The 27927-nt window shown below is 41.8% G+C and overlaps 1 protein-coding gene across 3 annotated transcripts in view; it reads left to right on the top strand.

Annotated features, from left to right (window-relative positions):
- Positions 1-27927, top strand: part of Papi (tudor and KH domain containing protein papi) — a 126270-nt gene that overhangs the window by 79420 nt on the left and 18923 nt on the right. The window contains exons 8-9 of one of the 3 annotated variants that reach the window (XM_076799136.1): positions 65-106; positions 143-5457. The exons of 1 other annotated variant lie outside the window; for it this stretch is intronic. In XM_076799136.1, coding sequence (XP_076655251.1) covers positions 65-106; positions 143-316 — 216 coding nt within the window. In that variant the 3' untranslated portion in view covers positions 317-5457. Of the gene's footprint in view, positions 1-64; positions 5458-27927 lie in introns of those variants that run through there. One more of the 3 variants, XM_076799135.1, reaches the window with a different exon arrangement.

Genomic DNA, 27927 nt, shown 5'->3' with positions numbered 1-27927 from the left:
AATTTATGAAAATATGCGATAAAAGAACGACATTTCAACGGGTGTCTTCTTTAATTTTTTGCAGAAGCCTGTTGGTCAGATCGAGGAAATCGATCTTGTGACACCGGTGAGGAATGAAACGGAGGGTTTCATCGAGCACGAGGAGAAAGCCTATCGAGAAAACGGCAGTGGCGACTACCAGCGAAATGGAAGCAGCGGAAATCGGTATAACAGATCCTACAATTCATCTTTCAAGACGAAAGGTATGGGCCGAATCGCGCCTGCTGGGTACGAGAGCGACCTCTCCGACGACTCGAACGAATTAGAATTGGGGTGAATCCACTATCTTCAATCATGTCATAGTTTAGAGTGACTGTATCTCTATCAATGTTGAGAGCAATTTTACTGGTGCCTACAAGATTATGCTGTATCTCTTAGAGTTTACCTGAATCTTTCCAGTCTTGCATTACTTCTTTTTAAAACATCAGTATCTCTCTACTATTCACAATTGTTCAGATAATTGTTCACAATTGATCGAGTATTATAGAAAAAGTGTTTTTGAAGCGTGCATTCCGATAAAAAAGAGCCATAGAACAGGGACATGAAATAATCACAGGACATATTGTCATAAGTAATAATTTTAGTTTTATTTGTTTCTTTTTTCAATCAAATTTAATGCAGACATACCGTTTTTTCTTTAAAATTTTTATAAACTGTCACATCAAATATATCAAGCCTAGTTCTAAATATTAATCTCATAATATGCAACTATCGATAAGTAAATCTTGTAGGCATCAATATAGTAACTGTTTATTGGGATCCTCCCAACATTTACACGTATGTATGTATAATTTGGCCACTCGTTTAGAAAAGGTTTTTCATTTAAGTTTTTTTATATTCTTGGCTCCAATTTACAAGTACTTCCTCAATTTATTTTTTGTTTTACTTCACTTATGAGGGTTATACAAAGTTAAGAAGTGGTAACAAGTAGTTTAGTAAATAGCATCCAAAATGTTTATTTAGAATGAAGTAACGTAAACCCTGGTAACAGTGATATTTAATTTCTCATGCTTCCTCATACTTCAATATTTTTAGTGTATCAGTAAAGGCTCTTGAAACATTTTAAAAGAAATCTGACGGTACTTTGTAAAGCCAGTGGAAAGCGTATATTTATTCTTACAGACAAAATGATTTCCATTATTTTCATTACTTTGTCTCTGCTGAAATATGAAAAGATTTAAATTATGGTTGATATATACTTATCTTTAGAAACAACATAATACTTTCAGATATAACTGTCCGAGAGTAGATTTATCGTACAATAGTATAAAAAAGTTTTGGGTATCTTTTTAACTTTTTTTCTAATATAAATATTAGAAACGTTATTACAGGCTATAAAAAAGGTAACCTTGAAGTATGGTGGGACGAGATGACAGATGTCTAATTAAATAAATTCATAAATCACACAACAAAATAAAAATTAAAAAAATTAAAAAAATAAAATTCAAAATAAAAAATTTAAAAAATTTGTTTTTCTGGGATAAATGATGGTCGAAAAAGTTGATAAGAATAGTTGAAATGTTGAGCTATCATTGCACATATATGTTTAACATTGTACCTGGTCGAATATTAACTGTATACAACATTCTAAAAGTTTTATGTGTACTGCTTAGTTCATTTTGCTTTTAACAAATAACTTAGCTTTTAGCTTTTAGCTTTTTTGCAACATCCTTCTCCTTCGATTTGTAAGAAAACCTTACAAAACGAACAAACTGTATTTACAGAATGTGTACTTTACCCAGTTTACCTATTAATTTATCTAAAAAAAATATATATTTACATGTCAACAATAATCATAACATTTTATATTTACCTGAATGTCTAATTTGTACGAAATCATTTATCTTGTAATTGTATCAAAATTTTGAAAAGTATAAATTTTCAGGGTACACAGTACACACACATGTGTATATATATGTATAAGTATCATGATTTTTTTAGTTATATTTAATTATTATGTGCAGAGTGTCATTTATGTTGAAATTAATCTTTGGAACATTGTAGAATAATACCATGTTCAAATATTTAATTTAGTAATAGTTTATCTTGAATACATGATATGAGGTCTCAATCTTTTGTACGTAGACTTAAATTTCCATCTCTTACAGTATTAATTTAATTTCTTAAATAATAAATAATATATATTGGAGAATAATAAATTCTCAAATAATAAAATTTCAGAATTGAAATCAGTTACTTCGTCCTTGCCATACTTCAATTACATATTAAATAAATGTAATGTTTTCATGTTCTTTGAAAATAGAACAAGAATGGTCACCACCAGTGAGCTTCTATATATAAAATAAAATTAGATAATAATTACACTACACGCATAATATTTATAGTAAGTACATTTCTTATTCCGTGCGTCATAGTTTTCATACATAAAACATTCAGGTTTGAGAATTGGTTTGTATTGATGAAGGGGAAGTCAATTTTAGGCATTAAACAAAATAATTGGGAGGTCTACGCTATAATATAATAAACAAAATATAACAAGTCAATAAACTATGTATAATTAATAAAGCCTAATTTCGAATGTACTCATTATTTACGTTAAAGGTAAATACTGTCGCGATAATGAAGCCTCGACTTTTCGCGATATCAATTTCTCATTGGCTATTCTTGTTTTGTACCTGAATGTACTTATTTATAACAAATTTAAGCATTGAGTTGAATTTATACAGGGTAGGGCACCCTAGACGAGCCTCCTGAATAACTTCTACATTTTTTGAAATTGGGGAAATGTTTCAGACAAAAGTGGTTTGGCTTCGAGGGGCTTATTACATGGTGTACGTAGCTTTTTTTCAGGTGGAGATTTGGAGATCAATTTGGTTTTTTTAAATGAAACCACATATTTTTAAACTCCTACAATTATAGCCCTTCTTGAGACAATTGATGCTCAAAATGATGACCAGCCACAGAAAGACAGTGTATGAAGCGTTCGTCCACTGATCGCGTTACGCAGTACAGTGTGCGGTGATGATAGCAACTCGGGTTCTTTTTATGCGTTCCCGCATGCCTTCTTGCATCTGTTGTATCAGATTATTTTGGATTGAAGAACTTTGTTTACGTTTTGAATTGACTCAGTTTGATTTCATTAATAATAGTGAAAATATCCCATTACGTAAGCATTCACAGTGAATTTATATTTTTCATCCATATTTATGTTTATGACTTTTAATGTCCTTGAATGACCTTTAACAACTTTATTGATAGAATTGTCTCGAGAAGGACTAAAATCGTAGGAGTTTAAAAACATGTGGTTCTATTTAAAAAAACTAAGTCGACCTTCAAATCTCCACCTGAAAAGAGCTATGTACACCACGCAATGGGCTCCTCGAAACCAAACAACTTTTGTCTGAAATATTTATTCCTGTTTCAAAAAATGTAGAAGTTATTCAGGTGTCTTGTCTTAGGTGACTCACCCTGTATGTATACTGCTACAGATGAATTAAATTTGTTTACGACATGATTTAAAATAACATATTCAACTAAACTTTCTTACGTTCATAATAATTAATGCAGAATGAAATATAATTTTACAAATATCGATTTGGAGAATGAAATGACTAAGTCTCCTTTTTTAAAAACAACTATTAGACTGAGGATTTTATGCGTGTATGACAAAAAACGAACTGGTACAATTTGGCATAGTACACAGATTAAAAGAATTTAAGAACCCTAATATTATTTCCAACTTATTAAGATTATTCAAGGCAGAAAGAATCTTCTATATATGATTTCTGTTTCTTGCAATTAATGCAGACAATTTTTATTTTGTATAAACATCTGCAGTCTAACAATTATATTAGCAAACATATTCTTTCAAGTCTCACGCTCATACAGTGACATGATTTACTTTTAACACGAATGAACAGCACTTGCCATAACTAATGATTTCATTCGTGTCATCATTTTGAATATAGATGTATTGAATTTCATTTTAGAAACCTTTAACATTCACAATGTCTTTCAAAAGTTTAAAGTGCGCTCTACTTTGTACAAGGGAACTTCAGGATTCAAACATTTTCAGGTTGAGAAAACCTTTTAAAGGCTAATGTTCCTATTCTTTTAAAAATCATTAAACTGTAGTTCTTCGAATATACAGGAAATAGCAGGAAACTATTTTTAGATTTACAAAATTTGAAAAAGTCCGAACTTCCCAATTAACGTACTGCTATTATTAGATAGATGGAGTGTTCTATACAAATTGAAATTAAGATTTAAATAATACTGTCAGTACGATTTGTAAAGGACATTGTTGAATCACATAAGGTACTTCAAATTATTAAACGCGTTGTACATATTTCATAGTAACATAAATTGTCAATTGCTTCCAACGACAACCCAGTCAGCCAAACCTGTTCCGAGCAAATTTTGAGTCCTTACTTGCTATGAATTTGCCTATCAAAACTTGTCGACAAAATCGGAACCTAATGTGGAAACAGATGGCTCGGTGTTTGAGTGCAAAGTTTGCAGGCGGAATTCTCTGGCAAAACGAGGCCAAACCTTGTCCTCGTGAAGAGGGCAGGACGCTCGCACTAAGAGCGGACCTAATCTTGGACTAAGAGTAAAATATCGGGCAAAATCGGAGTTGACCTTACTGTAGGAAGGAAAACCGAATTTTATTTCAATTTCTACATTGTACAATTTTAAGTATCGTGTATTTTCAAAAATTTAAATATTTACAAATCTTAAAACAATGATAATAACGATTTTGCCCGATTTTTACTCTTAAAGCAAGGTTTGGTCCGCTCTTGATACGACCGACCTGCTCTCTTCTCGAGGGCAAGGTTTGGCCTCGATTTATATGGAATTTCGCCTGCAAACTTTGCACTCAAATACCGAGCCTAATGCGGAAACAGGAATTAGGTAGAAATTTGTAGAGAAGTTTTGGTGGCAAAAAACTCGTAGCAAGTCAAGAGGAGATTGCTTACTAGGAATTTAATTATTGTTATTATGTTTCTAATTTATGAAATCACTTTTAGTTTCTTTCGAAAAGTTTAGGTTGCAATGTTAAACGAATCTTAAATTTGTTCACACAAGCGATGCATTGGATATACTAAAAAAGGGGAGTGCATATTGTATGTGCTTATATTATCTAAAGAGGTTCTAATATTGATGTTGATTGACCAGATCCATAAACAAAATCTATCTTCTATCGTTACCATCTAACCCACGTAGCACTATACTTGAGCTTCATATTGTTACTTTTAGGACATGTATATGCGCCAAAACATGCTCAAACTAAATGAAACATTTAGTTTTAAACAGTTTCGTATTAGGTTATCATAAGCAGCACATTAGTTATAGGTGCAAGTATTTAAGACTGTAAGATTTTAAGGAAAGCAAAAGGAAACTGTGCAGATGTATATTTTTGTAAAATAAAAAATCTATGCTATTGTGTCATCCTATTTCGGCAACGACTTATTACTTGACGGAGAAGGAAAGTTAAACTGCTTTGGTAATTTATAGTCCCGTTTTTTATTACTTTATTGTGCGATAATGATTACCTTGGTAAACGCTAGTAATGGATAAGGCGCTAGTAATCATGATGGTATCGCGCAGCATGCGAGAGTTTTGCCACAAGGGACATTTCCACCAGGTGCTTAGGTTGGCGAGAAATTAATAACATTATTCGAAAGCGTGGTAACGACAATAATAAACAAAAACGACTTTATTAGGCTAAACTTTATTTCAGAAAACCAGAAAGGCTATAGCCGGTTTTGGGGGCCAAATCGGCCCTGGAAGGGATTTTATTCCAATTTGCGCCATTCGATAGCCTACCAAAAAAGATACCTTTCAGCCAAGTTTTAGCCCTATAGCTCATCTGTAAGGGTAGTTACAGAGGAAAAACGAAAATCCAGTTTTTGGCCCATTTTCCCCATTTAATGACAATTTAAAATCCTGAAAAAAATCTGACACATTTCGGACACCAAACCACATACTTTGAGTCGTTTTCAGATTTTTCCGTTCCAAACTCTGGCTGTAAAAATCGAAAAACACGAAAAAAATCGAAAAAATGCAGATTTCATATGGAAATCTAAGAGCAACTAGAATAAAATTAATTTAGCAATAAGATATTGTCCTAAGTATTCTGCTCAATTTTTTTCAAATTCCTGCGTTTGGTGCCTCATAGTAGGAAAAAATAAAAACCACTTTTTTCGGCGTTTTTTCCGTGAAAAACTAAGTTATAATTATCGTAAAAATATATTATGTAATATTAAACATCCCTAAGTTCGGAGAAACATCGTGCAAACTTTAAAAATTGCGTAGTACAAAAAACGATAATTATACTATGCAGGATATATCCCAGTATTTCGAAGATACTTTCAACGGCACCGCTTGGTGCAGTAGCTATGGTCTCCGACTGCGGAATCGCTGAAGACTTTTTGGACCAGGTTCTAATCCCGCCCCGGGCCAATTTTTTTTTCTCTTTAATCAGATGTTTTTTCTATTTCTAGCCGTACGATTGTTGTTACGCTATTGTAAAAACATTTTTTAACTATGTTTAAACTATTTTTTAATAATTTTCCGGAAAAATATTTTTGGAGTACTTTCAACCTTTAGTCATCTATGGGCTGTATTACTTATCTAATTTTTATTTAGATAAATATTTTGCCCAACTCTGCCATTTTGCATTATCGAGCAATGAATCGCCGCATCCCGGACCCTTGCGATTCTCGTAGGTACACGTACGCGCCGACCTGGCGGTGTGTGAGTGTGCCGAGGCACGGCTGTTCGAACGAAGCTACGGCAGGCATCATGCGACCGAATAATGGAAAATGTTGCTCGAAAACGCAAAAGTAGGACCTGCCGGTGGTCAAGCGATCTAGATTTATCCTTCATCTACCGCTTTTGACAACTGACAGGCCCCACCTTTGTATTATAGAGTCAGGAATCGCCGCCTCCCGAACCCTTGCTATTCTCATCGGTACACGTACACGCCGACTTGGCGGTGTGTGAGAGTGCCGCGACACGGCTGTTCGAACGAAGCTACGGCAGCGCCGTTGTTTACGATGTCGACCACGCGTGCTCAGATCGCCTCTCTGACAGGCATCATGCGACCGAATAATGGAAAATGTTGCTCGAAAACGCAAAAGTAGGACCTGCCGGTGGTCAAGCGATCTAGATTTATCCTTCGTCTACCGCTTTTGACCACTGACAGGCCCCACCTTTGTATTATAGAGTCAGGAATCGCCGCCTCCCGAACCCTTGCTAGTCTCATCGCGGCACGGCTGTTCGAACGAAGCTACGGCAGCGCCGTTGTTTACGATGTCGGCCACGCGTGCTCAGATAGCCTCTCTGACAGGCATCATGCGACAATGATCGGAAACAGAATACAGCGCTCGTAGCGAAAAATGCCGGAACTATATTTAATTGAAATAATAGGTGCGGGATGGTTTTCGGGGGCCACGATTCCTGTGTTTAATACGTAATTATACAATACAATAAAGGTTGCATTGACATTGTATATGTCACTGTTAGGTCGCTTGAGTCCAACGGTCTCCATAAGAACCCGGTTATTTAAGAAAATTGTCCTTATGTGCAAATTTTGCCGAATTTTGCAAATTACGCCTAGGAAACGCAAAAGTAGGACCTGCCGGTAGTCAAGCGACCTAGATTTATCTTTTATCTAACGCTTTTCACCCTTGAAAAGCCCGATCTTTGCATTATCGGGCCATAAATCGTGGCCTCCCGAACCCTTGCAACCTTGTACGATCTAGCGTTGTGTGCAGCAAACCATGGCACACGCACACGGCACACACACTGTCATTTGAGCTTCTCCTATGCGGCCGTTCGTAGCGTGAAGATCGTTAGGAAGCTTCTCCTAGTTCCTGTTTGGAGCGTGGCGACTCAAGGCCACGTAGGAAAACTGGCCCTTAATACCCGACCTGCCGATTGGCGCCAGTCTGTGGAAAAGGTATTAATACCCTTCCCGCCGATAGTGTGCTTGTCATAACGTGCCATCGAGTCGCACGTCTATGTGTAACCGCATGCGCATAGGACCGCACGGCGAATCGGCGAATAGGGTAGTCTGTAGAGTGGCGGGCCATAGAGCACAACGTGCATTTTGTATCGCGTAATTATTAAAGTTAGTGTACGGTTCCGAGAGGATGCATGCCGCGGCCCCCGTAGAATACCGTAGTTTTATTTTTACGGCGTAATTTCACGTTCTCCAGATGTCGTTGAAGGCCCTTTTCCGATTTTTGTCCGTCCTTCGACTAATCACGAAGAATGCTAATCCTTGAGTTGCCGCACGCGAGGCGCTTGAGGATTCGAGCTGATGGCATTGGAAAAGTGGCCATAAGTCAATCCGTGCGACCCTCACACCGTGTACCGTCCGCGAGGTACTTGAGGGTTCCAGATTCGGACACAGCGGGCCTTATGGCCCACTACACGCGGCGGCCAAGGGGTCGTAAATCCTCTTCCGCACGACGCGAGGTACGCTCGGGTTTCGCTACAACCCCAATAACCGTGTCTCTGGTTTTCGTCAAACGGACGAAAACCAGAGACAGTAAACGCACGTTTTTCCAGCCCTTGGTCTTCGTCACCGGACCTCGGCCAAGGGGCAATAAATTAGCTGCTAGCCACTTGGCTAGCACGGCTTACGTGGGCCACTTAGGCCTTCGTCGCGCTGCTCCGGGGTCCCATAAATCGCGCATTTTGGGAACTCTTCCTTATTTGACTTGAGGTGGGACTTCCTCCTCCACCGGTGAGGGCTGTTCCAGAAGATCCTCCGCCCTCAAGTCAAATTAACGAATAGGGATGGTTCTTCCCCCGAAAACGGGCCCATGGCCAAAAAATAGCGTCACCACCGAGGTGACGAAAAAGAACAGCGGACCTCGGGGCAGCAGATAGTCCTTAGATCTCTCCGAGACTACATCGATACTACGGCTTGACTAGACACTTACAACGTCTTTCAAGAAATCGTTAACGTTCTCGCGAACAGCACGTCTCGTGTCGGAGACAAGACTATTTCAATTTCAACCTACACTTGTAAACACAACATCGTCCATTCGACTACTGGAATTAGTTGCCCAAAGATAAACTCCGCCGGCAACCGCTTTGTATTTAACTGAATAAAGGTATATTTATTTCCGCGATTAAATACAAAGATATAGTTCTTTTCGAGAACCCAACACATGGTCCTTCGAGCCGGATCCAGTGGCGTAATTGGAGTGAATAAAGTGTCGGTCAATGAACATATTCGCATACGAACTTTGTGAAGTTCAACATCTTTGGCAATACCGTGACCAGAGACAACTCCGTGGACGACAGCATCAGCAGTCAACCTCCGAAGCTCCAGAGACGTTCCTGCGCTAGCGTGACCAGGGACAACTCCGTGGACGACGACGTCAGCAGTCAACCTCCGAAACTTCAGAGACGTTCCTGCATTATCGTGACCAGGGACAACTCCGTGGACGACGGCACCGGCGAAGGTAGGCTCGTTTAATTTTCGCGCCAATTAAATTTCCCATTTATCCTTTCGTTTCCCTGTCTCGAACTTCGTGGTAAAAATGGCACATATCGAGAAAGCCGACAAAGCCATTGAAAAACAAGTTCGTTCGATTAAACAGAATCGAAGTTATTTTAAAGCTCAAATCACCTCATTAGGTAAATTTGTCGAGTCATTCACAGAATCAAAAAGAGAACTTATTAAATTACAAGAACGCATAAATCGAATCCGATCTCTTTTTCTAAAATTTAACGACAACCAAGACGAACTGGGTATGTTAACCGAGGATTATGATGCCATAGAATCAGAACGTGAGGAAATAACGAATGCGTATGACGAAGTTCTTGCGGCAGCTCTCGAGCTCCAAGATTCGCTGTCAATCAAACCGAATGATGATAAAAATGTTAGTTTATCCGAACATAAAATAACCGCGAATAAAATTTCTGTAAACCTACCAAACATCAATTTGCCAAAATTTGACGGAAGAGTAGAGAAATGGGTAACGTTCTGCGATGCATTTTTATCGATGATCGATTCAGACACAAGTCTGAGAAAGATACAAAAATTAACGTATCTCACTTTGTCGTTAACCGGGGAAGCCAAAGAATCGATAGAAGCGTTCACAATAAGCGAAGAAAATTACGACGTGGTATGGAACCACTTAACAGAAATATACAACAATAAACGCGTATTAGTTCTGCGACATGCGACGTTATTACGGGAAACCCCGTTCATGAAAAATGACTCTTCTGACGCGATTCGAGAATTAGTTCGGCATATGCAACTTCATATTCGATCGTTAGAAGCTTTAGGCAGAACATGGGAAGACATAGCTAATGATCTCTTAACTAGCATTGTCATTTCTCGGATGGGAGACGAAACGCGAAAGACGTGGGAGCATACGTTAATAGACACAGAAGTTCCGAAAGTAAACGACATATTTAAACACTTACATAATGCTTCCCACCAATCGCAGGATTATGCATCGATTGCATGTATGAATAAACCGCCCGTATATACGTCGTCTCGCCCTACGAGCTACAAACGTGAAAATCAGTACATTCGACAAACGCGATCGCGAAATTCACCTCCTCCGTCACCGAAATTTCAACGCCGGACCGCCTTTGCAACTCAGGCGCGAGTATGGCCCTGTTCTTTTTGCAAAAACGAAGGGCACCGTACGTATCAATGTCCTCATTTTCTAGACATGAATATAGAAAAGCGTATCGAAGCCGTAAAAAATGCGAAATTATGTTTGAACTGTCTGTTGCCCGGTCATTCGGTGGATAAATGCAGGTTGGGGACATGCCAATTTTGCAAATTAAAACACAATTCACGACTGCATAAAACCGCGCACGCACCTTTGGAAAAAATCAAATCTCGTTCGGATCCGCAATTAAACAATCAAGAATGACGCCAGACTAACCACATCGATATTCCGACCAAATTCGAAAATCATCAAACTTTAATAACAGACGGAGCTACTCACGGGTTGTTAACGACTGCAATCGTACGTGCATTTGACAACCAAGAACAACCTATCGAATGTCGCACTTTATTAGATACGTGTTCTAACGCGAACCTAATAACCGAAGAATTTGCAGCAAAATTAAATCTACCTACTAACATGCAAATGGTGAATATCGATGTGTTGAATGAACTTCAAACGGTTACGAGTCGGATTGTAAAGGTCAAGATTATGTCTCGATTAAATAAATTTTCTCGCACTCTCGATTTTTTTATCATACCGCGTATCGCAGGACACTTACCAGACCACCAAATAAATCGCAGTAAATTACGAATTCCTTCGAATATTATTCTTGCGGATCCTCATTTTCACAAGCCTTCCCCTGTAGATATGTTGATTGGAACAGGACCAACATTATCTAGTTTCAGTATCGGTCAACTGCAGATTCAATCGAAGGGAAAACCAGATTTGATTTTGCACAAAACCCAATTCGGATGGGTCATCGGGGGGAGCGCACCTACTGTTTCTATCGGAAAAACGCGAACATTCCTCAATACCGTTAATTTCGATCTTAGAAAATTCTGGGAAATCGAAGAGGGACCACAACAATATCACTTGTCGGCAATTGAAAATGAAGTGGAATCCCATTTTATCCGTACCGTTGCACGCGAACAATCCGGGAGATACGTTGTCGCGCTTCCGTTCAACGAGAAGAAGCGAGACATCGGCGAATCCCGAACACAAGCATTAAACCGATTTATGTCTTTAGAACGCAGATTCGCTCGAAATCCCGATCTAAAGACAGAATATACCGCGATTATAAATGAGTACATCACGTTAGGTCATATGACACAGATAGACTCACCCGACAATTCTTTCGGTTTCTACTTACCGCACCACGCCGTCATCAAACCCACCAGCTCGACGACGAAATGTCGAGTTGTGTTCGATGCGTCGGCTAAATCGGATACCGGTATATCGTTAAATGATGCACTCGAAGTTGGTCCGACGATTCAGGACGATCTCTTCTCTTTATTATTGCGATTTCGAAGTCATGCATACGTGCTAACCGGGGATATTGAGAAGATGTATCGGCAATTTCTCGTGCGTCCCGAAGATCGTCCGTATCAACGGATTCTTTGGCGGAACGACAAAAACGAAATTTCTACATACGAGCTCAATACAGTCACTTTCGGTGTAGCTTCAGCCCCATACTTGGCAATACGGTGTTTACACCAATTAGCGAACGACGAATCGGACAATTATCCCGCAGCATCCGAGGTCATTAAAAGGGACATTTACGTTGATGATCTTTTGACCGGTGCTGCAACATTCCGCGAAGCCCGTAAATTACGTAACGATATTATTAATTTGTTGAAGAAAGGGGAACTTAACATTCGACAGTGGGTATCGAATGACCCAAATTTATTATCAGAACTATCGGAAGATCAGATTCATCCGAAATATTTCGGCGATGAATCCGTCAAGACCCTCGGCGTGATCTGGAATCCACGTGACGATTCAATTAGATATACCGTATCTATTGACAACAGGCAAACGCATACTAAACGCATAATCCTTTCGTTTATTGCCAAAATATTTGACCCATTAGGTCTCCTTGGACCTGTAACAGTAAGCGCGAAAATACTTATGCAACGTTTATGGCAACTGCGACTAGATTGGGACGAATCCTTACCTGCAGATATCCAAACCGAGTGGTCGAATTATCAAGCGCAGTTAAGGCTGTTAAAAGATTTCACTTTTACACGGCATATTTCGCAACACGAAGTTAAACGAATTGAAATGCATGGCTTTTGTGACGCTAGTGAGCGCGCATACGGAGCCAATATCTATCTACGCACTATATCCATGTCTGGAAATATCGCAGTTCATTTGATTTGTGCCAAATCCCGCATAGCTCCGCTAAAAACCATTAGTTTAGCGCGATTAGAGTTATGTGGAGCTAAATTGCTTGCCGAACTGTATACCAATGTTAAACAAATAATCCGAAGGGAAATCCACTCTACCGTATTGTGGACGGATTCTACAATTGTTCTTCATTGGTTACAACGGTCTCCGAATACATTAAAAACCTTTGTCGCGAACCGGGTTGCCAATATTCAAGAAACGACAGATATTAAGACATGGCGACATATTCGATCGATCGATAATCCTGCCGATTTACTCTCTCGCGGTTCTAACGTTAAAAATTTCATGGCAAACAGTCTCTGGCGTTATGGGCCACCGTGGCTGAAATTAGACGAAACATTTTGGCCAATTTCGCATTTCGAAATTCCAGAAGTTTTACCGGAAGTACGAAAACTTACGTGTTTAATCTCCACCACCGTACAACCTTTGGAAATTTTAAGTAAATATTCGTGTATCCGCCGATTAACCAGAGTCATCGCTTATTGTCTACGTTTCATATCGAGACCCCGAATCACCGGACATCTTTCTGTCGAAGAACTGCAACGCGCGAAAGAAAAAATTATCTCGCTAACTCAGCAGCAATCATTTGCTCAAGAATTGCAGGATTTAAAAACGAGTTCGCAATTAAATTCAAAAAGCAAGTTGCTACCGTTATCCCCATTTGTCGACGAAAGGGGCATTTTACGTGTTGGAGGTCGTTTACAAAATTCAAATTTACCGTTTAATCAAATGCATCCGATTCTTCTTCCGAAAAATAATCATATTACCGATCTCATTATTCGCGAATCTCATGTACAAGGTTATCATTCGGGTTTGACAGCTACTCTTTACCACGTTCGACAATTGTATTGGCCCATCGATGGGAAAAACATAACGCGAAAAATTATCCGCCAATGTATAAAATGTTTTCGATGTAATCCTCCGATGACTAATTATGTCATGGGGAATCTACCGGCCGCTAGAGTTTCGCGATCCCGACCATTTACGAATGTCGGAGTCGATTGTTGCGGTCCTTTTTATATAAAGGAACGACGATACCGCAACCGTAACCGTATTAAGATTTACGTTACTGTGTTTGTCTGCTTCGCGACAAAAGCCGTACATTTGGAAGTCGTCAGCGACATGAGCTCGGAAGCCTTTTTAGCCGCATTAAAACGTTTTATTGCGCGACGCGGCATTTGTCGGAACATTTATTCCGATAACGGAACAAATTTTGTCGGTGCGAAAAATGAGATGACGGATTTGCTTCGGACCTTAAGCGAAAATGAAGAAATCCGTCAATATATCTTAGAAAAAGAGATTACGTGGCACTTCACACCTCCGCTGTCTCCCCATTTCGGGGGATTGTGGGAGGCAGTGGTAAAGTCATTCAAACACCACCTACGTCGCGTTGTCGGCGACGAACTGTTTACGTATGAACAATTTGCGACTTTTACTACCGAAATCGAGGCAATCCTAAATTCACGTCCTTTGACACCCTTTTCTTCAGACCCTAACGACCTATCCGCCCTGACTCCCGGTCATTTTTTAATTGGTGGCGTAATGACGAGCATACCAGAAGTCGATTTTACCAAGCCAGCTACCAATCGGCTTTCCACCTGGCAACATATTCAAAGGGTAAAACAGGACTTTTGGAGCCGGTGGTACAAGGAATATATCAACCACCTAAACGTACGAGCAAAATGGACAAAGGGTTCACATGACATCAAGGAAGGGACGATTGTCGTGTTGAAGGACGACAACTTGCCACCACTCTAATGGAACATCGGAAAGGTCATCGAGGTTCATCCAGGCAAGGATGACATAATACGCGCGGTAACTGTACGCACAACTCACGGCACGTACAAACGCAACACTCGACACCTCGCGCCTTTACCGATCGAGCCCGTGAAACCTTAATTTTCGAATTTTTAATATTTCGTTTGTATTTCGTTTATCATTTATGCATTTTAGTTTTAGACACATATTATTAGTATATTATACGCGTTTATGTTTCGTTCGTTTTACGTGTTTCTCGAATATTTCGTATTTTTACGTATCGTTTTGTATATCGGTTTTTCTTTATATTTAGTTTTTGATTTACGTTTATGTTATGTGATGTTCCTTTCGATTTATCGTAATTAACGACATTGCGCGATTTTTTGAACTACTTGTATAGTTCAACGGGGGGAGCATGTACGGTTCCGAGAGGATGCATGCCGCGGCCCCCGTAGAATACCGTAGTTTTATTTTTACGGCGTAATTTCACGTTCTCCAGATGTCGTTGAAGGCCCTTTTCCGATTTTTGTCCGTCCTTCGACTAATCACGAAGAATGCTAATCCTTGAGTTGCCGCACGCGAGGCGCTTGAGGATTCGAGCTGATGGCATTGGAAAAGTGGCCATAAGTCAATCCGTGCGACCCTCACACCGTGTACCGTCCGCGAGGTACTTGAGGGTTCCGGATTCGGACACAGCGGGCACGACGCGAGGTACGCTCGGGTTTCGCTACAACCCCAATAACCGTGTCTCTGGTTTTCGTCAAACGGACGAAAACCAGAGACAGTAAACGCACGTTTTTCCAGCCCTTGGTCTTCGTCACCGGACCTCGGCCAAGGGGCAATAAATTAGCTGCTAGCCACTTGGCTAGCACGGCTTACGTGGGCCACTTAGGCCTTCGTCGCGCTGCTCCGGGGTCCCATAAATCGCGCATTTTGGGAACTCTTCCTTATTTGACTTGAGGTGGGACTTCCTCCTCCACCGGTGAGGGCTGTTCCAGAAGATCCTCCGCCCTCAAGTCAAATTAACGAATAGGGATGGTTCTTCCCCCGAAAACGGGCCCATGGCCAAAAAATAGCGTCACCACCGAGGTGACGAAAAAGAACAGCGGACCTCGGGGCAGCAGATAGTCCTTAGATCTCTCCGAGACTACATCGATACTACGGCTTGACTAGACACTTACAACGTCTTTCAAGAAATCGTTAACGTTCTCGCGAACAGCACGTCTCGTGTCGGAGACAAGACTATTTCAATTTCAACCTACACTTGTAAACACAACATCGTCCATTCGACTACTGGAATTAGTTGCCCAAAGATAAACTCCGCCGGCAACCGCTTTGTATTTAACTGAATAAAGGTATATTTATTTCCGCGATTAAATACAAAGATATAGTTCTTTTCGAGAACCCAACACAGTTAGGTTAAGTCCACGAGAACACGTGTTTAAAATATATTCTTCCACTTATCCACAACAAGGACCTAAATCAATATTCAACAGTGCTAACAACCGAGTGATGCTTCAGAAACGGGCGAAGAGAAAAATGAGTACTACAAAAGTCTTTACTTTCAATGTAGAATAACGCTACATAGTCCATAAATTAAACAAATATTACTGGTACACTGTTGTTTATATATTCTAATAGCTCAGTCAACCAAAATTTTTCATCTTACGTAAGATTTGAAAAATCGTATTTTGACCAACTTTTCAAGGCAAATATGTACTTCACTATGCGCCGTCCGCAAAGCGGAGCCGTTAGATACCAGCACAAGCACGTGGTGATGTCTATAGTGTATACATAGTGGCTATTCGATTTCGAAGTATATTCTAATTGCTATGAAAATGGCGAGCGTAGTGTTTAACTTTTCGAGTTTACCGACTTCAAACGAAGCTGCAGTTGTTAGGGCTCGCGAACACTGTCTGACGGAATTTAAGAATTGTATTGTACATCATGTGGCGATGGAACCATATGAAAGTGCTTGTGTTCGTGGGACTGGCCGTTTTTGATGTCCTATCGGTCGTGAGATGTGTCGATAGCATTCGGCTACTGTTGAGACGCAACGCAATGCGGGACCCACGAAAGGATCTCTCGAACCTGACGCCGAGTCCCAACCACCTCGACCATCCGACTAGAGGCAATAAATTAGCCTAAGAGTCGAAGGCTCTTGAGCCCCAAAGCGACGGGACTCAAAAACGCAACGCAATGCAAGACCCACGCAAGTGTCCCTCGAACCTGACACCGAGTCCCAACCACTTCGATCACCCTTGCTAGAGGCAATAAATTAACCTAAGAGTCGAAGACTCTTGAGACCCAAACGAAGGGACTCGTCCCATTTTCTCCGCGAGTTTCCGGCACGTAACAATCTAAGACAGCGTCTGGATAACTTCTAACCACTCACCCCCAATTTTCTCCCTCTACCATTTACCACCTCCACCACCAATTTCACATCTCTTAAATACCCATCCCTGCGTGCGAGTCTTTAGTTTTCAGTTTATATTCAATCAGTCTTCAGCTAGTCCTCATTTAAGCCATATCTTTTGTACAGCCGATATAATTAAAGTAAGGGTTATCGTTACCAACAAGTTGTACAATTTCTATACCACTCAAAATACCTCACCATCAAAAAGAACTACCTAGCACGTTTTTAATTAACCAAGCAGGAGTGATAGATGAGAGAAAAGTCGACTCAAACGATCTTTTCCATCTACGCACGTACATGCAGATACTGTTGATTACTTCTATCATCGACTGTCTTCAATAATACTGATACGCAAGAAAGTTTAGATAAACTTAGTTTAAAAGTACAATTTGTTCTGGGACAAACTGTCGTCGAACAGTAATTGAAATATAGAGAATCATATACGGGATCTCAAAGAGAAGGTATAGCCCAAGTTGGTTGGGATGAGGTTGTTGGGGGAGGGGGGCAGAGAGAGCCGGCCCGATGACAATTGCAAATCTACGTTATCGATATCATCGTGTGGGGATTTCCCTCACACCAATGTGGGGTCCACGACCTCCGAACACACCGATGTGAGGGATTGATACGTGTTCCGACGGTCCTCCACGGATGTGGCGGACTGGGAACGGTAATCTCGCACCAAGCGAGGAATCGGGGTCACCAGTGGACAGAAGCCACACGTTCTCTGACGAGAACGCTAGAAATATCGAAGTCCGGAAAGGACGCGCCACGTGGTCGCGGCAAGGTTAAATGAGGTTAAGAGCGTGAGTCCCACTCCTCACGAATAATGAACACGTCGGGTAGCGACCAAAACAACTAAATTTATTAGTCGGGTTCCGAAGAAGAGTTCGCGTACTCGTAGGCGAGACGCGATGTTACAACAGGAAAGCCGGTACGTAATGGCAGAACTACGCCGCTGAGTCAACGTTACAAAGATACACAATGCGACTGTACACTACAGAGTCTGTCTAGCGAAAGGGACAGAATCGACGGCGAGGCGCTCCTCGCTGCGAACGCGCGGAAAACGCACGCGCACTAGCGCATGCCACACGGCACATGCGCTCTAGTGCCGCCGGCCCCACAATCGCGTGTTTGTGCTGCCATCCAGCGATTCCACTCGTCAAGCGACGCGCAACGCCCAGCACACACCAGCATTGTGATGCCACAGACGAGGTATAGGAGTAGACCAATCACCATATGGGGTTTCGTGTCTCGCATGTAAACAACTGGTTTTCTTACGCCCTCTACGCTGACGAACGATAAATGTTGGAACTAGATCCACAAAAATGATCAAATCTGGTCAAATACAAATGATTGACGAGTTATGTACATATCTGATGTTATGACTATAGAATAAATCTTCGAATAACTTTTGCCGAGCGCCGAGCTTCAAAGACCCAGCGACGACAGACGACATACATTGTAAGCGGATGGAGAATCGCGCACGTATAAAAGTTTAAACTTTTAGATTTTTCAATATATCCTCATTAAATTGTGACGAGCGAATGGAGGGGATTTTCCTGATGAAAATGAGGTCAAATTCGAGTGCAATCGAACAAGTTTCACTGATACGTAATGTTACGATAAAAATTACAATCTCATTGTTCGAAATCACTGCAGGCGTTACCGAGAATCTCGGTAACGCAAACATCATTTCTTGTGCCATAGTTTTTGCGACCTAATCCGCAGGCGAGCGGCCTCGGTGCGACCGTGTCTCGGCGTTGACAATAGCCAGCTGATCGAGCACGGCGCCGAGACCGGGTGAACGCACTCAGACGTAAACTTTGTGTTTACTTCTAAACGTTTACTTGTCGCGTGAGCCACCGTTCCCATATTCCAAAATATCAAACCCGTCACCCACCGTCCTTGTTTCCTGTGCAGCAGCGGCCGTTAGGGCATTGCCCTCGTGCGCTAGCTAACGTTCGACACTGCCAAATCCTTTGTCATTTTCAAAAACCCCGCTCCTTATTCCTTCCGACGCCGGTGGCCACGCATAGTATAAATAACCCGCGATAACCGCGAAACGAGGCTTTTTGGCATATTCGATCGCTCGATCATAGTCGCTTATTTATCGGTTTCTCGTGCGCTTCACGACTCTCTTCTCTCCCAAATCGTGTGCTTCACGATTTGTGCGTTCTATTCTCATCTCCGTCTATTCGCCGCTGTCTTATACCTTTCTCGTTTCACCGCTTTCTTGTACACTCTCCACTTTCTGTTAATATATTGTTTATTATTTCATACAGTCCACGTTCATTCTCTACCTGTCTCTATCGCAACCTATACCTCTTTCCTTTCGCTATAGTTCCAAACATTGGTCCTTCGAGCCGGATTCCTTTACGTACCATCTCCTATAAATTCCCACACTCATTCTCTCACCTTATCACAATCACGTCATGGACGCACTCGTCGCGAGTCAACACGTGTTGTTCGGGCGCATGGCTCGCACCGGCGACAACCTGCAGAAGCAGGGAAAGGCGAACCTCACCATCGGACTCCTCCAGAGCACTCTGGCCACCCTGGAGAAAAGATGGCAGCAGTTCGAGGAGCAAGACGACCGAATCAGATCCACGGCCACCCCCGAGGACCACCAGAGCGATTACTTCACCCTGGATATTTTCACGGAAGGCGAACAGGCCTACTCGCTGCAGAAGGGGCAGCTACTCGACGCACTGGCGCGCCTCGCGCCCACGTCAACCCCTGCATCGCCGAGCATCCCGCCTCCTGCAGCGTCCGGACCCAGGGCACGGTCCACGCTCCCGCGCATCGACTTACCGGCCTTCTCGGGTCAGTACAGCGAGTGGACGCGGTACAAGGACCTCTTCTCGTCGTTGGTCCTTGACGACCCGTCGTGGAGTGACGCCGAGAAATTCCACTACCTGTCCGCCAGCCTCACCGGAGAAGCCGCATTGCTGATCCGCCGCATCCCGATGTCGGCTGATAATTTTCATCGGGCATGGGAGCTGCTGGCGCACAGGTACGAGAACCGCCGGCTCCTTGTCGATGCCCAGTTCGACATCCTTTACGAGACGCCCGCCTGCACCACGCACACCGCCAGGGAATTGAAGCGGCTCCTCGACACCAGCTGCAACGTGGCCTCAGTGCTGAACGGCCTTGACGTTCCCGTCGACGACAAGGCCCACTGGATGGTCCAACACGTCGTGCGGCGCCTGGACGCAGAGACCCTGAAGCACTGGGAGACATCCTTGGGGTGCAGCACGGAACCACCCACGCTCTCCGAGCTGCTGGATTTCCTGGAGACGACGATCCGCACCCTGGAGGCCTACGAGAGTCGGCATGGACACCTCGTGCCCATTCGGCAACCCCCAGCGAAGGGAGTCGAAGCCGTCCACGTCGCCGCCGACCAGCCCTCCACAAAGTCACGGTGCGGACTCTGCCGAGGTACGCACCTCTTGTGTTTTTGTGACGCTTTCCGAAGTCGGACGCCGCTGGACCGCCTCCGGGTCGTGACCTCCAATCATCTGTGCCACAACTGCTTGGGACAACACGCCGTCGCAGCCTGCCGATCCAGCAAGACCTGCCAGCGGTGCACGGAGAGGCACCATACCATGCTCCACGACGCGCTCGCGAGGGGCAGCCGCCCTCCGCCAGTCCACTCCATGCACGTCGTCAACGGCTCGGAACACTCTGAGGAACCGCTGTCGGTGCTCCTCGCCACTGCCCTCGTGTCCGTTCGGTCAGCAGGCCAGACCGTCGTCGCCAGGGCGCTGATCGACCCCTGCTCCGAGGTGTCGCTGGTCAGCGAGTCGCTGGTACAGCAGCTACGACTCCACCGGAAGCCATGCTCACAGGTGGTGGTGGGTGCCGGTGCCAAGGCCACGACGACCGCAAGAGGGAGAGCCTATATGGACGTCGCCTCAAGACACCAAGCGGACCTCTCCTGTGCAGTGGAAGCGCTGATCCTCCCTCGGTTGACGTCATACCGGCCGCGCTGCCGGACCTTCGCTCCAACTTGGCCGCATATCGCGGGCCTCACTCTCGCAGATCCGTCCTTCACGTCATCCACCCCCATCGACCTACTCCTGGGAGCGGACGTGTACCCGCAGGTCCTGCTGGCGGGCATCAGCAGCGGAGGGCATCGAGGTCCGGTCGCGCAGGAGACCATCTTCGGGTGGATCCTGTCAGGCCCGATGACAAGTCCTGGGCCCTCGACACCCACGGCAACCAGCCACACCTGCACCATCAACGAACTGGCCACTCCAGCGTCCGAGGTCCAGACCGTGCAGCCCGCCGGTCACCTCCACCACGCCGGGACACCGGACATCCCGGCGGATTGCGCCGTACACGGCACGTCAGCATCCCAGCTGCCCAGCCATCCGCTCTGGTGGCTCGGACCTAGCTGGCTCACCAACCCAGAGGGGCCAAGGAGCAGCACACCTCCGACGAGCGCCGCATCTCCCTACGACTCCGGTGCATCCGATGGCGGGCGGCGCCAGCGACCGGTGACAAAGCTCATCCCCCTGCATTGCGCGGCAGACGCGTAAACGACGGGCTCCTCGCGAACAATATCCTTTCGACAACGTGTACCCCACCGCACCGTAGTATGTAAGCTCATCGCGTCATTCATTCATTCACCAACGTTCATTAGCATCCCGCTCGCCCGCGCGCGTTCATTTCATTCGACGATTGTCGAAGGCGGGCGGAATGTTCGAAATCACTGCAGGCGTTACCGAGAATCTCGGTAACGCAAACATCATTTCTTGTGCCATAGTTTTTGCGACCTAATCCGCAGGCGAGCGGCCTCGGTGCGACCGTGTCTCGGCGCTGACAATAGCCAGCTGATCGAGCACGGCGCCGAGACCGGGTGAACGCACTCAGACGTAAACTTTGTGTTTACTTCTAAACGTTTACTTGTCGCGTGAGCCACCGTTCCCATATTCCAAAATATCAAACCCGTCACCCACCGTCCTTGTTTCCTGTGCAGCAGCGGCCGTTAGGGCATTGCCCTCGTGCGCTAGCTAAAAACCCCACTCCTTATTCCTTCCGACGCCGGTGGCCACGCATAGTATAAATAACCCGCGATAACCGCGAAACGAGGCTTTTTGGCATATTCGATCGCTCGATCATAGTCGCTTATTTATCGGTTTCTCGTGCGCTTCACGACTCTCTTCTCTCCCAAATCGTGTGCTTCACGATTTGTGCGTTCTATTCTCATCTCCGTCTATTCGCCGCTGTCTTATACCTTTCTCGTTTCACCGCTTTCTTGTACACTCTCCACTTTCTGTTAATATATTGTTTATTATTTCATACAGTCCACGTTCATTCTCTACCTGTCTCTATCGCAACCTATACCTCTTTCCTTTCGCTATAGTTCCAAACACTCATTAAAGACAGTCCAAATGATGTCGTGTTTGGACTCATTTTGATCGGGACAAGCTCTACAACTCATTCGTCTTAACAATATTGTTCTGATTAAAAACATAAAAGCATAAATTGCCAATAATGCATGATTCTCCATCCGCTTACATTGTATGCCGTTTGGCAGTCGCTGGGTCTTCGACGTTCGGCGCTCGTCGGTCCTCGTCGGCCTTCGTCGCCGTTTATTCGTCGAGCTGGCAAAAGTTATCCGAAGATTTATTCGAAGCCTTCGAATAAATCTACGGATAAAAATGCTAAATACAGTCCAATTTGTACCGTGTTTAGTGTCATTTTAATCAGAAGAATGCCACGAATTAGTTGGCGCAAGTCCCATAAAAAAATCCTGAAAAACAATGAAGTTTTGAAATTTGATTGGTAGTTGTTTCACACCGATATCTCGCGACTCTACGAGCTCGGAACTTCAAAGACCAGCGACCGACCAACGGCCTACAATGTAAGCAGATGGAGAATCGTGCATTATTGGCAATTTATGCTTTTATGTTTTTAATCAGAATAATATTGTTAATACGAATGAGCTGTGGAGCTTGTCCCGATCAAAATGAGTCCAAACACGACATCATTTGGACTATCTTCAATAAGAATGTAATTTTTATCGTAACATTACGTATCAATAAATTTGTTCGATTACACTCGAATTTGGACTCATTTTCATCAGGAAAAGCCCCTCAATTCACTCGTCGCAATTTTATGGTGGTATATTGAAAAATCTAAAAGTTAAACTTGCATTCGTTCGCGATTCTCCATCTGCTTACATTGTATGCCGTTTGTCAGTCGCTGGGTCTTTGAAGTTCGGCTCTCGTCGGACCTCGTTGCTGTTTATTCGAAGCCTTCGAATAAACGATACAGATAAAAGATGAAAAAATTGTTCCAAGTTCGAATAAATCCGCTTCGAATAAAAAAAATTATCTTTATTCATCGGATAAATTCTCGTCGAATAAAATTATTTATTCGACAAAGATACTTTTTTTATTCGAACCTTCGAATAACGAATAAAGTTAAAGTATCTTTTATTCGAATCGTTATTTAAATAATTTGTTATCTAAATAGTGCCCAACTATGTCTGGAAGTAGCGCATTCGATTCCCGGTTCGGCGAGGCGCATATTTTGCTATAACTTTTGAACTAAAAAAGATATCAAAGTGAAATTTAAACTGAAAAAATTAAAAAGAATCGGGTTTAATGGTATGTACTGAAATATATTTTGTATTTTTAAATAATTCTTTTTGTTTTTTAAATTTAATTACCCTTAAAAAATGTTCAAAACTAGTTATTATAAATATTGTTGTTCAATCTTTTATCAATCCCAAATAATTAAATTTATTAGAATATATACGCTGCAAATGAAAAGCAATATCAGAAGTAGATTGAGTAGGTAGCTATTAAATAGTCAAATGAAATTAGTGATATCAACGTCGTATTTTATTAAATTAAATTTAAACTAAGTTCTTACTTTTGGCTAATATTAAACTAATTTAATTTCTTATAATTATGTTATTACACTGTTGTAGTTGTAATTGCACAGGGAAGAAGGCTGACGTAGTAGAAAGAACAAGAAAAAAGTGTTTAACGAAAAAAAAAATCATTCCATGCGGGATTCGATCCGGGACCAAAATATTCTCAGCCGGAGACGTTACGTTATTATTATTATTACATTACGTCTCCTTCGATGCACTCGCGTGTCAGCCGTAATGGAATTAAGAGGAAACAACATTCTTTTGTTTCATTTATCATATGAATCCTCGACATGAGATTTAAAATTATATCAGCAACAGCGCCATTGTAGAATATCGGTTCCACAATATCAGTTCTGGATGATACGGTAGGATGTGACACGGAATGGTACGGGGGCTCTAGAGCCCCCCGAGCGTGAGACAGAAAAATACATTGGGTGATTGGTCTACTCCTATACCTCGTCTGTGGTGATGCCTCTACCTGTCAAAAACGCTTAAATTCGCTCAAGTTTAAACACGCATACCTTTTGAACTAGTGTACAGCTAAAAATTTCTGGGTTGTCAAGGTGAAGTTTAACCATAACCAGAGTTATATGATATACAAAATTTTATACATCAAACCGAACCATTCACATGAAATGTAAAAACAACTAGGAAAGTGTGAATTTAACAACTGTAACTGCGACAACAGTTTGTAAGATAAAGTGTTAAAATATTTTATTCGGTAAGAACAAAAGTAAAATTTAAATTTGAGGAATCTTCAGTTTGGTTAATTCGTATGCATCTTATTAAATAAGATGGATATCTGGTTGGAATAAGTGTTACGAGCCAGGGCTGCGAGCAACGCGAGAGGCCAGCGAAGGGTTATTATCCTAGGAATATGGTTCCAATTTGTTAGTTAGGTACGTGGACAAATCCGGTGCGAAACCGGGGAGCTGCTAGGTGGTTGTATAACATCGCGGACGAACCTAATGCGAAATCAGGAAGCCGCTAGATTGGTATAGTTTTCGTGGACGAACCCAATTAGTGTTCCTGATTTCTCAACATTTTTCATTTCTCGAGAAATGAGAAATAAGACTATATTTCTCGAAAATTCTCGAGAATTTTTAATAAAATAAAAAAATATTGTGAAACTTATAATATTTGGAATATCGTTAATAATATTTATCGAAAGGGCAAAAAACTTTAGCTCAGTGTTTATTCCTGTTCAATATGTACATAACTTTAAAAACAAGGAAAAAATAGACGCTAAATATAACCGATAAATTTATTTATTTAAAACCAAACTTTTATAAAGTGAAAAATTACGCTTTTGTTTTGAAATGATTTCTTAAGGAGCATAATGCGTCTAATGTAGAATCAGACAATCTACTTCTTTTTTTTTGTAACAAAATCTGTAACCGTAGAAAAATTTCTTTCATTTTGTGTGGATGTTGGCTTTATCGTATACAAAACATCCAGAAGTTGCTGAAGATTGGGTGTCTTTTTGGGTGTGCATTATCTCACATGCTAACTAACATGCATACGTTGGCGTTGATATGCTGCCTGTAGATATGCTTATACGTACGCGATTGATTAGTAATATGCAATTTGAGTTAACTGAAAATTCATTTCTGAAAATATGTTATAAAATAAATGAGATTCATAAGAATTTTCCTAGATTTAAATTTCTCGAGAAATTCTCAAGAAAAAATTCTCGAGAAGGAACACTAAACCCAATGCGTAATTGGGAAACCACTAGGTTGGAGAAATCTCTGTTTGGACTATGGTATGTCGCGGACGAACCTGATGCCAAATCAAGGAGCCGCTAGGGTAGTTAGTAGGCCTCGTAACTAATATAATTGAATTGATACAACCCGAGCGGTGAGATTGTATCGTGTGGGAATGTTCAATTATTAGGTTGGACAATTGGTTATTATATTGGGAAATAATTAAGAGTTAAACAACACGAATATATTCTGAATTAAATGTGTATTACAATTGTTGGTGTCGCGACTGAATTGAAAGTACGATACACAATGGAAATATTGTTACCTAGAAGATGCTCGGTGATAACGCACTGGCAGTGCGGGGTGTAAGAGTAATTGCTGAATGCCAAATAGAAGTTTTACCGAAATATCGGAATCTATAAGGTTAACTTGATTCGAAGGGGATTTCAACCCGATCTCACTAGAATTGACTCTTAAGAATGTGACACGGCGTGACTCTACACGTGACTGCACGATTACTGACCGAAGAGGATGAAAATGAGCGGGTTTATATACCTTAAGAATGAATGTGGTGCTCTCTTTAGAATTTGATGTCACGTAGGGTCACACTTTCGTTTTTTGTCGCTTTTAATTAAAACGGGCCTCAGTTAGATATTTGTTAAAAGAGGTTAATAAGAGGTTATCTAGGTTATTTAAAATCAGAAACTTAATTGACGGATTCCAGAAGGGAGTGTTCAGATTTTCACATAAATAAATCATACGGTATCTTTCCATAGAGAAAAGGAGCCTGTTGGGATGCTTTTCGTTCTCAGGAAGAGAAATTAGAAAATTCTAATCGAGAGAGCGCCTCCATACGTAACAAGTGTATATAATCAACAATCGTCTTGTTATAGAGTAATTTCATAAAACGATTCAAGGCCGATCATTGTTAGTGTTCATACTACGGTTCAATGATACCCATACATTTGATTATTTGCGGATATTACCGAAATAACCTACAGATATCTTCTTGTTAGTTTATTACTGTGTACAATGTATATTGCGTTATTATTGAACAACACAGGTAATCATTTCAATACATAGATGATGTCCCATGATGGTGACCCATGGTGGTGGGATCATTTCATAGATGATGTCGAGGGTCCCACGCCGGGGACAACATACAATGTATATTACCTGCAGATACAATGTATATCAAAAGCCGATTCAAACGATCCTTCTTTCTAAAGAAATAACAGATTAATTTTGTTCTATTTATGAAATAAATTCCAACAATTTCGAAGAATTCTGAGTTATTTATGATTTGAAAACGTAAGAATAAAACGGAGTAATTTCAAATTATGGGACGAATTAAATAAAAAGTTTAGAATCGAATGACAAATATTTGAATAACGGCTGTGCGAATACAAAACCAGTTGAAGAGAAATTTTGAAACATTAATAACACTTGGTCATATATACACACATATAACAAATTGTTCAACTATCAACAATACGTTTACATTAATACGTTACTGGTCTGAAATTTCTGGATGTCTGAATACTTATAAATGGCAGAGTAGGTGGTTTAAAATAAAAAATTTATACGGAAAATGATGTTATTCGTTAATGAAGCTGACATAATGCATTCTCGCCAAGCCTAACCAGAAGTGGAGATTGTCACTTTGTCGATAGAATCTGTATCGCGATGATCAAACAAGTTCTTATGCCTAACCAAGAAATATGCAAGAACAGAGAATGTATTTTTATTCACCAGAATAAAACTGTTCACTCTCTCAACTGTTGGTCTATTAGCCTCTAACGGAAACCTAAATCATAACTTCCTTTCACTTGATCTGTACCTCCTGCTGCTTTCTCGGATTACGGCATCTTGACACAAGGCGAACGATTTTTCGGAGGTTCTTGCTAACGCGTAAAAGTCGGAACCAACCAGACGACCGCAAAAAAGCGAGGACAAAGGCCTCGCAAACGTGGAGAAGGAGGAAGGAACGATATCGGAAGCTGCTGCGCTGGAACGGTGAGTACTTTCAGAGATCAGAGATTCTTCGACACTGTCAAGAATCATGCTACACAAATTGTCTGCGATGAATAGTATTTACTTGCGGATGGTTGATCCTATGTTTACACTCAACAACGCGATTACCTATTCTTTATGTTATTATTAATATTGTTATTATTGTTACTATTGCTGTACGGATTAACTAGACTAACTAAACCAACTAGATTCAGTGTCTTAGAGCGAACGGATATTTTTGTACAC

This window comes from Halictus rubicundus, chromosome 13 (genome assembly GCF_050948215.1).
Source record: "Halictus rubicundus isolate RS-2024b chromosome 13, iyHalRubi1_principal, whole genome shotgun sequence".
Classification (NCBI taxonomy): Eukaryota; Metazoa; Arthropoda; class Insecta; order Hymenoptera; family Halictidae; genus Halictus; species Halictus rubicundus.
This window is presented reverse-complemented; position numbering and strand designations above follow the sequence as displayed.